The sequence below is a fragment of the Hyperolius riggenbachi genome, chromosome 9, assembly GCF_040937935.1.
Source record: "Hyperolius riggenbachi isolate aHypRig1 chromosome 9, aHypRig1.pri, whole genome shotgun sequence".
Lineage (NCBI taxonomy): Eukaryota > Metazoa > Chordata > Amphibia > Anura > Hyperoliidae > Hyperolius > Hyperolius riggenbachi.
This window is the reverse complement of record NC_090654.1, coordinates 251,553,291-251,566,825: the sequence shown is the minus strand read 5'-3', so window position 1 is coordinate 251,566,825 and position 13,535 is coordinate 251,553,291. Positions and strand designations below refer to the sequence as shown.

Sequence of the window (13,535 nt, the reverse complement as noted above, 5' to 3'; positions counted from 1 at the left end):
TGCAGCTGGGTCAAAGTGGTGAGGTCGTCGGTAACAGCGGGGACTGGCGATTAATGGGACGTTGAACCTATGGCCAGTAAGGGCCGCAGCGCCACTTGCTGGATGTACATTCAAACTACGTCGCGGTCCGTATCCGGTTAAAGGATACCAGAGCTGAAAAATATAGGACAAACTGGGGGAGCTGGCCTGTATGGTGAGCTGTCCTGAGGCCCACTGCTCCCCTACTTTTTTCTGCCCCTCCCGGTCGGCAAAGTCGGGCATCACTGCACCTGCACTAGCCCTGCTGCATGCGTCCTACAACGCACGACCGTGGCCGGGAACACTCTGAGCATGTGAATGACATAATCGTGATGTTTTACTGTATTTACATTCATTTTCAGCCCTGCCTGCTTTCTCACAGATTATATTAGTATTTTTAAATACAGAGAAGGATCTGAAAAGAAGGACCTGTACTTTTTCCTTACTTGAATGACCCCCCCCCCCCCCACACACACCCACCCACACACACACACACACACACACACACACACACACACACACACTCCCCAACTCAGAATGAGATCTCCCTGGCTGTACACTGTTTACTTTACATTGCAAGGCAGAGAGAGGGAGAGACAGGACCAGGAACACAGAGCTGCAGCTGATGATTATTTACACACATTTGAAGCTATATTTCTGCTTTATATCATTCTGAACACATTTTACTCACAGGATTAAAGCCAATGAAGATTGTTTTTGTATGCTGGATGTGCTGGGCGCAGACCACCATAGTAATGCTCAGAGTGAAAACTGTTCTCTGTAAATGTCATATTTTCTTCACATAAAACGATGAAAAAAAAATCCTTTGTAATGCTATTTGCTATTAATAACTGAAAATATACGTTTAGAATGTTAGTTAACTTTGATAGTTGTCCTTTAAGAAAAAAGATTATTGGGCACCAAGACGACACATTTCGCAGGGACTCGCTCACTACGTAAGGTCAACCATAAAAAGAGTCTTTAAAAGTTGTGCGCATGGACTTGGAGAAACTTGGAGCCTAATACCTGTGGGTAGGAGTGCAGCAATAGCCCCTGTGACCCCTGCCAACATGGGGTTGGTCCCGCTCATGTGTAAATGCAGAGCAGCAGCAGAGCCTTACATTACCATCTTATGACAGGGGAACATCTCCTCTTCACTCCTCTTTACTGTACCAGCTCCATACAGCACCATGCGCAGGGCCGGGCCGAGGCAGAGGCAAGAGAGGCTCCAGCCTCAGGGCGCAGTGTAGGAGGGGCACACAACTCACTCATCTATCATTCCTCTATTGTGTTTGAAGCAGAGATCAATAAGAAAAGGAGATAAATGGCAGTGACTGCAAGCCAGATAACTAGAGATTAAGGTGCTGGGGGCCCTGGGGAGCCTCTTAGTCTAATAGCAATCAATGGGCGCACATAAAAGTAAAGGTTTGCGTGCATTAACTTTCCCGTTCACGTGCTAACCCAAATTTTAGCGCGTGAATGGGGAAGTTAATGTGCGCAAACCTTTACTTTTATGCGCACAAACCTGTACGCATGCTAACCCGCCTGCTAAGCATGTCACGGCTGTAAAATACTATTGGCCATAATATAGCCATATCGCCTTCCCTCTCACCAACCATAAAATGATATTCCCTTCTCAGACCTTCCAATCTTCCATTAACACACCTAATGCAAAAAATCAAGTACCAATATCCCCAATACAGAAACAAAAACAAACCAATAGGTTAACTGCCAGATGCTTGGGTGATATGTAAAGCCTGGCGCAGTTTAGTTCAGTAGTGGATCTGTTATGGCATGACTAATTTCCATTCTCCATTCAAAGCTGGATTTATAGTTTTTTTGCACCAGGCCAACTTTCTTGTGGCTCCCCTTCCATGTGCAGTAGCAGCCCTCCCCTTCCATGGGAAGTAGCACCCCTCTCCTTCCATGCGCAGTAGCACCCCTTCCATGCGCAGTAGCACACCTCCCGTTCCATGCGCAGTAGCACCCCTCCCCTTCCATGGACAGTAGCACCCCTCCCTTTCGATGCGCAGTAGCACCCCTCCCCTTCCATGGGCAGTAGCACTCCTCTCTTCCATGCGCAGTAGCACCCCTCCCCTTCCATGCACAGTAGTACCCCTTCCCTTCCATGCGCAGTAGCACCCCTTCCATGCACAGTAGCACCCCTCCCCTTCCATGGGCAGTAGCACCCCTCTCCTTCCATGCGCAGTAGCACCCCTTCCCTTCCATGCCCAGTAGCACCCATTCCATTCGCAGTAGCAACCCTCCCCTTCCATGCGCAGTAGTACCCCTTCCCTTCCATGCGCAGTAGCACCCATTCCATGCGCAGTAGCAACCCTCCCCTTTTATGCACAGTAGCACCCCTCCCCTTCCATGCGCAGTAGCAACCCTTCTATGTGCAGTAGCACCCCTCCCCTTCCATGCGCAGTAGCAACCCTTCCCTTCCATGTGCAGTAGCACCGCTCCCCTTCCATGCGCAGTAGCACCCCTTCCATGCGTAGAAGTACCTCTTCCATGAGTAGAAGTATCCCTTCCATGCGCAGAAGTACCCCTTACATGCCCAGTAGCACCCCTCCCCTTCCAGGCGCAGTAGCACCCCCTCCCCTTCCATGCGCGGTAGCACCCACCCCTTCCATGCCCAGTAGCACCCCTTCCAAGCGCAGTAGCACCCCCTCCCCTTCCATGCGCAGTAGCACCCCTCCCCTTCCATGCCCAGTAGCACCCCTCCCCTTCCAGGCGCAGTAGCACCCCTCCCCTTCCAGGCCCAGCAGCATCCCTCCTCTTCCAGGCGCAGTAGCACCCCTCCCCTTTCATGCACAATGCCCTCTTCCATTAGTAACATCTAGAGTGGCTGGATAGTGTAGTGGTTAAGGGCTCTGCCTCAGGAGACCTGGGTTTAAATCTCGGCTCTTCCTATTCAGCAAGCCAACACCCATTCAGTAGGAGTTCTTGAGCAAGACTCCCTAACACTGCTACTGCCTACTGAGTGCACTTTAGTGGCTACCTCGCAAGTGCTTGGAGTTCGCCAGCAGAAAAGCGCTATACAAATATTGTAATTGTTATTACTTATAGAAATCGCTCTGTTTCATCTACAGCTCCCTTAGGCAGCACCTCCCCTTTTCTATGTGTTGCTCCCATTTGCACTTTCATTATTCCATTTGCAGCCTATTCTTCTATAAGCAGCAACCTTGTTTCCATGCCCAGCCGCCCATTGGCCATTGTGGCCTTTTCAGAAATCCGTCCCATTCAGTTGACTCGTATAGCCCCCAAACCTCACAAGCTCAGGATGAGCCAACCTTGCTATGGAGTCTGCAGCCTTTAAAAACACTCAATTCTCATTTGTAATACTGATGCTCTGCTTATAATAATAATAGTTTGCCTCATCAAGTTCCTAGGAAGGCTTTTGCTACATGAAGATATGCAGCTTGGTTACAACACCCACAATGGAATTATGGTTACAAACCTCATAATATAAATCTGATCTCTCTTCCGCTTGATCTCTCCAGGGCAGGATGGAAAAGGAAGTGGTAGATTATAAATAAGCCCTGTTGTTCTAAACACAGTAAAACAAAGCCGCTATAAGGCCGTATTTAAATAACATATTCCAGGAAAGTTATCATTGTGAATGAAAGCTCTCCAGCAGCAGAGACCAGGAGCTTCCTGGGAAGAGATTTGAGTCCTAGTTATTGTTACTATTATTGATTGTTTATACAACATGCTCTATAGGTTTGACTAGTTGAAATGTACCAGACATGGAAAGTGCCGTGCTTCTGGTTACCTCTCTTCTCTTGTTTTCATATAGGTGGACATACGTCCCAACTGGATGATGTCTCAGCTGATGGTCAGGATGGTGTTTCCTTCATAAATTCATTTGGAGAGATATTTGTGCAACCCTTGGCTGGTGAGATCACTGCTCTGCATGCACAGAAACAGAAGCTAGAAGTATTTCAACTTTATTTATGACCCTGTAGGAAACAGAAGCTAGAAGCATTTCAGCTTTATTTATGACCCTGTAGGCTTTGGGTTCTTCTGTTTCTTGTCTGAGTAATCTGCTTTGTATTTTCATTACTGACAAGGTATGTGTGAAAGGACAGAGAGGAGTATCTAGTGAAGGGAGTGGACAGCATAAAAAAAAAAATCTGGCTGCCTGCTACATCCTTCTTTTATGGAAAAACAGAAAGCCATAAAGCCAAACATGAGGCAAAAATAATAGTAAAAAGAAACAAAACAAAGTGGTTGGAACTTCTGCAGTTTCAGTGTAGCACTGATCATTTGGGTTCCACCATAGGCCGCAATGAGAATCACAGCTATAGCGGCACCCAGTGACTAATTTGGGCATCGACCAATGCCGGATCTCAAGTTTAGCATCTGGCAGCTGCCCATACACTGCAGGCTGATTCCTGATCAATTTCAGCAATGATTGCTTTTTGAAAGGGATTTAACCAGCTAAGCTTAACTGGACGGATATATAGATCCATCAGGCGCCGCTTAGCGGCAATAGGGATGTTCCCGGCGGGTGCATGCACAGTCCCAGTGGCTATGACAGGGGATCGATAGGGAAAGGGAAACTAGAGTTTCCTCAAGCCAACCGATCCCCTGTGAATGAATCACAAGGCATTTTGATTCATAAAACCGCAAGTTACAAAGTGTAAAAAAAAAAAAAAAAAAAAGATTGAGCACTTCCTGTTAACTACCGTTATAGTGCTCAATGCCACCTAGTGGCCAAAAAGTAATATTAAAGTTAAAAAAAAATTAAAATGAATCCATGTAATATTACTTAAAATCCTATTGATCCCTCCCCCGTCCCCTGGCTATCCCCACAAACACATGCAAAAAAAAAAATTACAGTTTAAAAAAAAATACATTAATAGTTAAGATAGTTACCTTAGGGAATTAACTTTAATATGTATATTGTGAGGGTATATTACTGTTATATTTGCATATATGGGCTTGTAAATAGTGATGGAAGTGAAACTGAAAAAAATCACCTTTATTTCCAAATAAAATATTGGCGCCATTCATTGTTTTAGGGACATAATTTAGTTGTTGTAATAGCCAGGGCAAATAAAATGTGTGGGTTTAAATTATGGTAGCATATATTCATTTAAAACTATAATGGCCGAAATCTAAGAAATAATTTTTTTTTCATTTTTTTCTTATTATTCCCATTAAAATGCATTTAAAATAAAATAATTCTAAGCATAATGTACCACCCAAAGAAAGACTAATTGGTGGTGAAAAAAAACAAGATCTAGATCATTTTGTTGTGATTAGTAGTGATAAAGTTATTGGTCAATGAATGTCAGGAGTGATACAAGGGAAAATTGCTTCCGTACTTAAAGAGAATCTGTATTGTTAAAATCGCACAAAAGTAAACATACCAGTGCGTTAGGGGTCATCTCCTATTACCCTCTGTCACAATTTCGCCGCTCCCTGCCGCATTAAAAGTGGTTAAAAACAGTTTTAAAAAGTTTGTTTATAAACAAACAAAATGGCCACCAAAACAGGAAGTAGGTTGATGTACAGTATGTCCACACATAGAAAATACATCCATACACAAGCAGGCTGTATACAGCATTCCTTTTGAATCTCAAGAGATCATTTGTGTGTTTCTTTCCCCCCTGAGGGGGGAGTGCATAGCAGAACCACAACACTGAAGAACTTGGCAGCCTTCCAGACACAGGCTGACAAATCTGACAAGGGAAAGATACATTGATTTATTACAGAGACTGTGATAGTACAAAGTGCTGCAGTAAGCCAGAACACATTATAATAGCTTTTGGAACTTGTAGGATGATAAAAAACAGGATGCAATTTTTGTTACGGAGTCTCTTTAAGGAGAAAACACCTGTGGGTTGAACTGGTTAGTATATTGGTGTCTAATTTCTGTACTGGGAATATTAAATGGAACACACTAGTTTCAGTGGTATATGTAAGTAAGTAAGGGGGTGTTTTGTATACCCACATTGAATTGAAAAAAATGGAAAGAAACACAGACTTGCTGTTAAAATAAATGTAGGGTTTTTTTTTATTTTTATTATTAATTTCCCTTGTAATCCATGTCATTTTTTCCCACCTAACTTCATCTGTTATCGTCCATATTTATCTGTAGTCTTGTACCTTCTTCCGTAATGTTGTAGCTAGTGTGACCACATCTTAGGCCTGGTACACACACTTTCAATTATGATGGCCAATCACTGGCCAATGTTACCACCTGCATGTAGTATGAGGGTCAACAGATAATAAAACAAACCTAAACTGAAAAATAAAAGTCAAAGTAAACATAGAAATGTCATACCTACCTCCCATATTCTGCTTATCAATCTGTTTCTCCTCTCCTGCATCCTGTTTGTCCACTATGATCAATGGAGTTTTCTGTCCTCCATTTAAAATAAATAAATAGCTGTGACCCCATTAGGTCAGCATTCCATTAACCAGTAATATCACTTGAGCCATAGCAAAACATGGACATGACCTTGCACATCAGCTATCCTTTCAGTTATAACTGACAGCAGCTGATAAAGTGAAAAAGGACCCTAAGGGCCCGTTTCCACTAAAGTGAATCTGCATGCTATGCGATTCGCATACAATGTATTTAAAGAGACACTGAAGCGAGACTAAATCTCGCTTCAGCTCTCAAATATAGCAGGGGCACGTGTGCCCCTGCTAAAACGCCGCTATCCCGCGGCTTAACGGGGGTCCCTTCACCCCCAACCCACCCCCCGCAAACCTTGGTCATCTTCTTGGTCGCAGAATTTGTCTTCCTGGAGGCAGGGCTAACGGCTGCAGCCCTGCCTCCCAGTGCGTCTATCAGACACGCATCGCCGCCTCTCCCCCGCCCCTCTCAGTGAAGGAAGACTGAGAGGGGCGAGGGAGAGGCGGAGATACGCGTCTGACAGACGCGCGTGGGGCAGGGCTGCGGCGGTTAGCCCCAATGCGGAAGCGCTCCCCCGCATTACAGAGGGGATTTGGGGGGACAGGGACCCCCGTTAAGCCGCGGCATGGCGGCGTTTTAGCAGGGGCACACGTGCCCCTGCTTTATATGAGGTCTGAAGCGAGATCTATTCTCGCTTCAGACTCTCTTTAATAGGGAATTCGCATGCGGTTTTGGTATGCGAATTTTCATGCGAATTCGCATGGAATCAATGGAAAAGCACCCAGGCACTGCCATGGTTAAATTCGCATACATAGTCATCCATGCGAATTCACATGTGAATTTTTACTGCAGCGATTACCACCGCACAAGTGGAAATGGGCCCTACTTTCAGCTTCCTGAGAGACAAGTCTGACAAGACCTTGTCAGAACTGGAAGGAATTGCTTCTGAGAGGAACTGATGACGAGGTAAGTATATAATATACAATTGCAGGTACATCATGTATTTATTTTAAATAATTTTACTTAGTTCAGGTTCACTTTAACCAGTTCGGGACCGTAGGCTTACACCCCCCCTAGTGACCAGTGACCTATTTTTTACAATTTAGTGCTCTGCAGCTTTAAAGGGACTCCGAGCACCTCTCATGGGCATGCCTTTAAGCCAGACGACTTCCAACAAAGTTGTGCTATGACCCCTCTGGGGGAGCCTCTTGCAATGGCCATGCGTGTCACTTCCTCTTCCTGCTTCATTCAGTGATGCACTTCTCTAACAGAGAAGACAGCGGTGACCCAGAAGTTATAACATAGCCAAGATGGCAGCCGCGATTTTAAAATTGAAATCGAACAAAAACTATTTTGAGTAGAACGGCGATTCAGGCATCAAATGAAAGAGGAGAGCACAAGCTACGGAAAGGTATGCATCTTTAACTACTTTGCAGTACTGGTCGGAGTCTTAAAGGCATACCCATGAGAGGTGCTCGGAGTCTCTTTAATAGCTCGATGCAGAGCCATGCTACTTAGCACACAAGTGATTCCCTCCACTGTTCTGCCCACCAACAGAGCTTTCTGTTGGTGGGCTCTGATCGCTGCTGGCATCTTTCTTTATTTTTTTATTTATTTGTTTGTATTTTTTTTTAAATAAATTTCTCTATTTTTTATTTATTTTTTTTTATTCCCCTCAAACCCTCCCCCCGCCAGCCAATCAGGGCAATCCTCTCTCATAGGCATCAGTCTATGAGAGGGGATCGCGATCGGAGCCTCTCTAGGGGACAGCCGAGTGACACAGCTGTCCCCAGCACAGCGCTGCAGTAGATCTCAGCACTGTACAATCAAAATAGACTGTGGTTTCGCCATCTAACAGTCTCCTAGCAGCGATCTCCGCTGGCAGACTGACGACGTCACTCAAGTGGTGGATGCGCACATCAGCGTGCCCTTCCCATGTAAAACCCTGCCCCAGGACTTGATGCCTTTTAGCGTTATGCGGTCCTGGAGCTGCCACCCTCCCGACGCCTATCAGCATTAGGCAGTCGGGAAGGGGTTAAAGTAAGGCTAAAGCGTTCCAGCAATCGATTCTCCATCAGCAGTCTCCGACCAATGGACTGCTCACTTCCGCTGCTGTGGGAGGCTTCGGCAATCTTCGGGAGCCTAGTGCTCCATACTATGCATGCGCAAGCACATATTCTCGCACATGCTCAGTACAGAGCGGCCCGGAGCACTCAGCTCTGTCGGAGACTGCTAATGGGGATCCAATGCTGGCACCATAGGAGGAACAGAAAGGCTCTATAGGACTCAGAGCCTTCCCTCAGAGCCTTTTTTTTTTTTTTTTAAACTCACTTCAGACTTACTATAAGTTCTATGAGCAGATTGTGTAGGTAATACTTTATGGAGGTGGTACAATTGGTCATCGCTTGAAGTGTGTAACAGGCTTAAATGTATTTAAAAAAACCAAAACCTACTTGTCTCTAACTTTTCCTTGGTTTTCTTGGTTTCCATAGCAATGGAAAATGATGGGGAAGTGCATATCGATTTCTACTTGAACTGTAGCCACTGCAAGTCTGGAAGCTGCAGGAAGGAGATTGAGCGCAAAGTGATATGCTTGTGCGAAGCTGGGACTATGCTGGCAAATGATAATGTTACTTGCATAGGTAGGAAATTCTCTAACTCTGTTCATGCTGCTGTTATATTGTCATTTAAGTACAACTGTCTTGAGAAAATATGGAGGCTAGTCTATAACTGTTCACTTCCAACCAGTGGCATAGCTAAGGAGCTGTGGGCCCCAATGCAAGTTTTACAATGGGGCCCTCCAAGCACTCTATACATAACAATTGATACGGCACACAAAAACCTGCCAATGGCAACTTCAGTGTCAGAGGTGCAGGAAGGGGATGGGGAACAGTTTTGTTAATGATTACCACTATTCAAAGTATCTATAGAAGTGATTATTATGAGCACATGACCAATACAGAGCTAATATTGTAGTTGAGGGAAGGCCCTTTGGGGCCCCGATGCGATCGCAACCTCTGCAACCCCTATTGCTATGCCACTGCTTCCAACCACATCACACTGTTGTGCCAGTAGCAATGCTTCTGTTTTACCATGAACTCTTACCAAGCAACAAGATCCTCTTATGTTGAAGCTCCAGGTTAAGTCACATGTACACAGGGCCAGATTTACCATAAGGCCCTGTAGGCATATGCTTACAGGTGCCCGATGATGGAATGGTGGCTCACTCCCCTCCCATAATGCCTTCCTCCCTCCTACCCTATGCAGAGTCCCAAGCAGAGAGATTACTCACCCAGCTCTCGGCATTTCTGTGTTTTAGAAAGTGCATTTAATAAATAAATACCTAAGAATCCCCCATAAAGAGATGGGGCTGAAAACCTGTCAGATCTTTCAGATTTTCAATACCAAAAAACTGTAAGTGACAGCCACATAGGAAAAAAGGTAATTTATGGTGCATTTTCCTATCTACATTTTATATGCTCATGATAGTTCTCTTTTAAGTGTAAGGCTACGTTCACTGTGGCTGTTGCGTTGCGTACCCTGTGACAGCAGGACTGCAATGCAATAGATTGGGAAGTTGGCATCACATGTTATCTGCACGTTGCGTCGCATGCAGTGCAGCATGTAGTCAATGAAAAGTATGCTACACTGTACCTTTTACACGTGCATTTTTCATGCAGTGCGTTACGATGCTGCACGCAATTATAATGCACCACATTCGGCGCACTGTAAATGTCGCATAGGTGGCAGGGATGGGCATTACTCAGTACTGCACTTCCTCCTTCAGGCCGGAAGGAGGAAGTGCAGTAGTGAGTGGTGGAACGCGTCACATACGTAGCGTGTGATGGGTATGATGCGCGTAGGACTTCTCGGTAAGTTAACTCCCGTCTCCCGCGGTCACAACTGCATTCATTAGCATTTTGAATCCGAGTAGCTACAAACTTGTTTCTGCTCGAAAGCCAATCCCTGATAGGTGGTGCACAGCAGTAAAGCATCCGTTATGCTGCACCGCAATGCACCGCTGTGAATGTAGCCTTAACGAAATGTACCAATCCCTTGTGTTGCATGAAGTCTTCTGCTACTGAGATGGTAATAAATGAACTTTTTGTTTGCAGAACCCAAGGGTCCCATTCCAGACAGGCAGCTCCCTCTTCCCCTCATTCTGGGTGTGCTTATTGCTACGGTGATACTTGGAATCCTCTTTGCCTTTGGAAGTCTGTCATTTGGTAAGTCTACATTCATTCATTCATTCGTTGTTCATGTGAAAGTGAAAAGCTCTTTCAGCATCATGTGTTCAACTTCAGGATCAGTGAAACCTGAGACATGGAACCCTATGTGGGGACAAACGCAGGGGTGTAACAATAGACCCTACAAGGGACCACAGGGGGGCCCAGAAGCTGCACGGGGCCCCGTGGGGGGAGAAGTTCCTTTTACCTGTCCTGAGAGACTGACAACTAAGGGCACGGAGAGAAAAAAATGTTCTGTTCTCTGCACAATTGTTCTATTGACTGCATCTGCTCAGCCATTGATAAGGGATCATACAAAGTTTTCAAAGTTTTGCAGACAAAGATTTGTAGACAGTCCCTATCGAGTGTTCAGCAGGGTCTTGTGTACAATGCTGCTCTGTCCCTACCCACAGCCTTTCTACCCCTTCCCAAGTGCTATGTACTGTAGTGATGCTTAAGGAGTCTGGGCATAGAGAGAAAAAGCTTTCTGCTCTCTGGGCAATTGTTCTAATTACTACGTCTGCTCAGCCACTGATAACAAATTTACAAAGTCTTGTAGACAAAGATTTGTAAACAGTCCCTATTCAGTGTACAGCAGGGTGTTGTGTATAGCAGTGCTCTGCCCCCAACCTCTCTACCCCTACCCAAGTGATGCTGGAGGAGTCTGCAGAGCCAGTTCTGCGCTATCAGAAATGGACAGAGTGAGTGTAATAAGAAACTGAGGCTGGGAGCACATTGGTCTGTCAGTTTTCTGTGTGTGCTTTTCTATATGCGTTTTCTGCACATCATGGGGTTGATTCAGTATCACTAAAGTTCTCCTTACTGCACGCTTAGCGTGCCTTATCAGAGTTAAATAATATATAAATATAAATATACAAGGACATTTTACCCATCTGCCATGAGCATTGCTATGTGTTAAATACACAGTGTCCTAAGGGATAGAAAGCCATGATTTTGAACTTGAAGTGTTATTAGGGAAAAGGAACTGGCAGTGTTGATCTCCCAATGTCTGCACCACAAGAAGACATTAACATTCAGCCAATACAATTTCCATTGATAATCCTCTCATCCTTCTGCAGGTCATTCCCTGTGCTTAGCAGCCCATTCCCACTGATTGCTTTAATGAGGTTAGAGGACTTGACTAACGCAGAAATCATTTATATATTGATTTTTTTTCAAACCGCAGCCCATGAACTTTATGACCCACAGTTATGGTGTATACGTTCCTGTTATTGTCATCCAAAGCACATGATGGTAGGAGAGAGCATATTTCATGTAATAACCGTTCCCAGTGTGATTAGTACAATTTCCTATTTAAATAGACTTCCTAAGGAAGGGGTGTTTATGGGCATATCTCTACAGTACACAATCAGTTTTCAAGCAGTATTCACTGAACCAGGGCGTTCAGTGGAAGACAAATACCTAGTGCACCGCTGGGTCCTCTTCTCTTCTGTACTGCAGCCTATCACTGTGCAGCAGCATCGCTTCCTGATGTCACGTGACATGCATGGGTAGCCTACAGAGGGATGGTGCTTGATTGGGTATTTGTTCTCCCATGCGGTCACTCAGCTATTCAGGCAGCCGTATCCCCCAAGAGGCGCCAGTAGGATAAAAAGCACTAAAAACGTTAAAAAAGTTCGTATCAGTAAGTCCTAAGATATATTTGGCGTATTGTGCTGAACCAACATTGACCAATTCAAACACAGAAACATTTGTATCAGATAAGAAAAAGTAAGATGTGTAGGTAAATATATATATATATATATATAATAAGCCATACACATTTATATCGACCTATATCACAGAGGTCCCACATTGGTATAGTTTTATAGTGTTTTATTAATGCGGGTATATAGGCATGTATAGAATGTGTATATATTTACCTACACATCTTACTTTTTCTTATCTGATACAAATGTTTCTGTGTTTGAATTGGTCAATGTTGGTTCGGCACAATACGCCAAATATATCTTAGGACTTACTGATACTTTAATTCCCATCTTTCACCAAAGTACATCACATAATATTATGGTAATCTTGCACACATTATACTTCTACACTACTGAAGTTTTACCACCCCCTTTTTAATGTATACTCTCAAACACATAACCGCCATACATGGATACCTGATTGTTGCTTTTTTCATCTCTGTCGTTTTTAGTGTTTTTGCTCCTGTTTAATGCCTGATGAAGCGGGATATTGCCTGCGAAACGCGTTGCAACCTGTTTTAGGAGTATGTGAATAAATTGTCTACAACCATAATCGACAGTACCGGTGTCTGTTTTGGGTTGGCTGGTCCACCACCGCATCCCGAACTTTTTAAACGTTTTTAGTGCTTTTTATCCTACTGGCTCCTCTGTACATCTCTACATACAAAGCTATCCATCCTTGGTGGAAGGGTGTCACACCCTCTTTTCTCCCCTGTCAGAGAGCGACGTTTTAATCCTGAGTGGGGACAGGCTTGTTCTCCCCACCTGCCTATTCAGTGGTTGCCTTGGAGGTAACCCTGGTTTGTAAGTATGATACTTGCGTCTTATTTTCTCCCACCTTATTTCCAATACATATTACACTATATTGGGCTCTCAGTTTCTTCTTTCGTATCCCCCAAGAACTCCTTATACTAAGGGAGGGAGACACAGGATCTGGCTGCACTTCTCATGGGGGGAGGGGGGGGCTGATACTGGTTGCACTTCTTATTAGGGGAGACAAATACTGGCTGCCAGTGGCGTAACTATAGCGCCCGCTGCCTCTGCAGTGGCAAGGGGGGAATCGGGAGCTGTAGGGGGCCCAGGGGCTGTCCTTTACCTAATATCATTATGTATTGCCTGCTGCTGGTGATCGCATCTCATCCACTTCCTGGTTAGTTAGCAAGTGCCGTGCAGCTTCAGTCTCAGCATGGTGATTGGCTGGCTGCA

The 13,535-nt window shown here is 44.8% G+C and overlaps 1 protein-coding gene across 3 annotated transcripts in view; it reads left to right on the top strand.

Moving 5' to 3' along the window:
* The window catches only part of LTK (leukocyte receptor tyrosine kinase), a 334,656-nt gene that overhangs the window by 276,169 nt on the left and 44,952 nt on the right, over nt 1–13,535 (top strand). For all 3 annotated transcript variants that reach the window (XM_068254290.1, XM_068254289.1, XM_068254288.1), the window contains 3 exons: nt 3,821–3,919; nt 8,887–9,036; nt 10,510–10,620. In XM_068254290.1, coding sequence (XP_068110391.1) covers nt 3,821–3,919; nt 8,887–9,036; nt 10,510–10,620 — 360 coding nt within the window. The remainder of the gene's footprint in view (nt 1–3,820; nt 3,920–8,886; nt 9,037–10,509; nt 10,621–13,535) is intronic.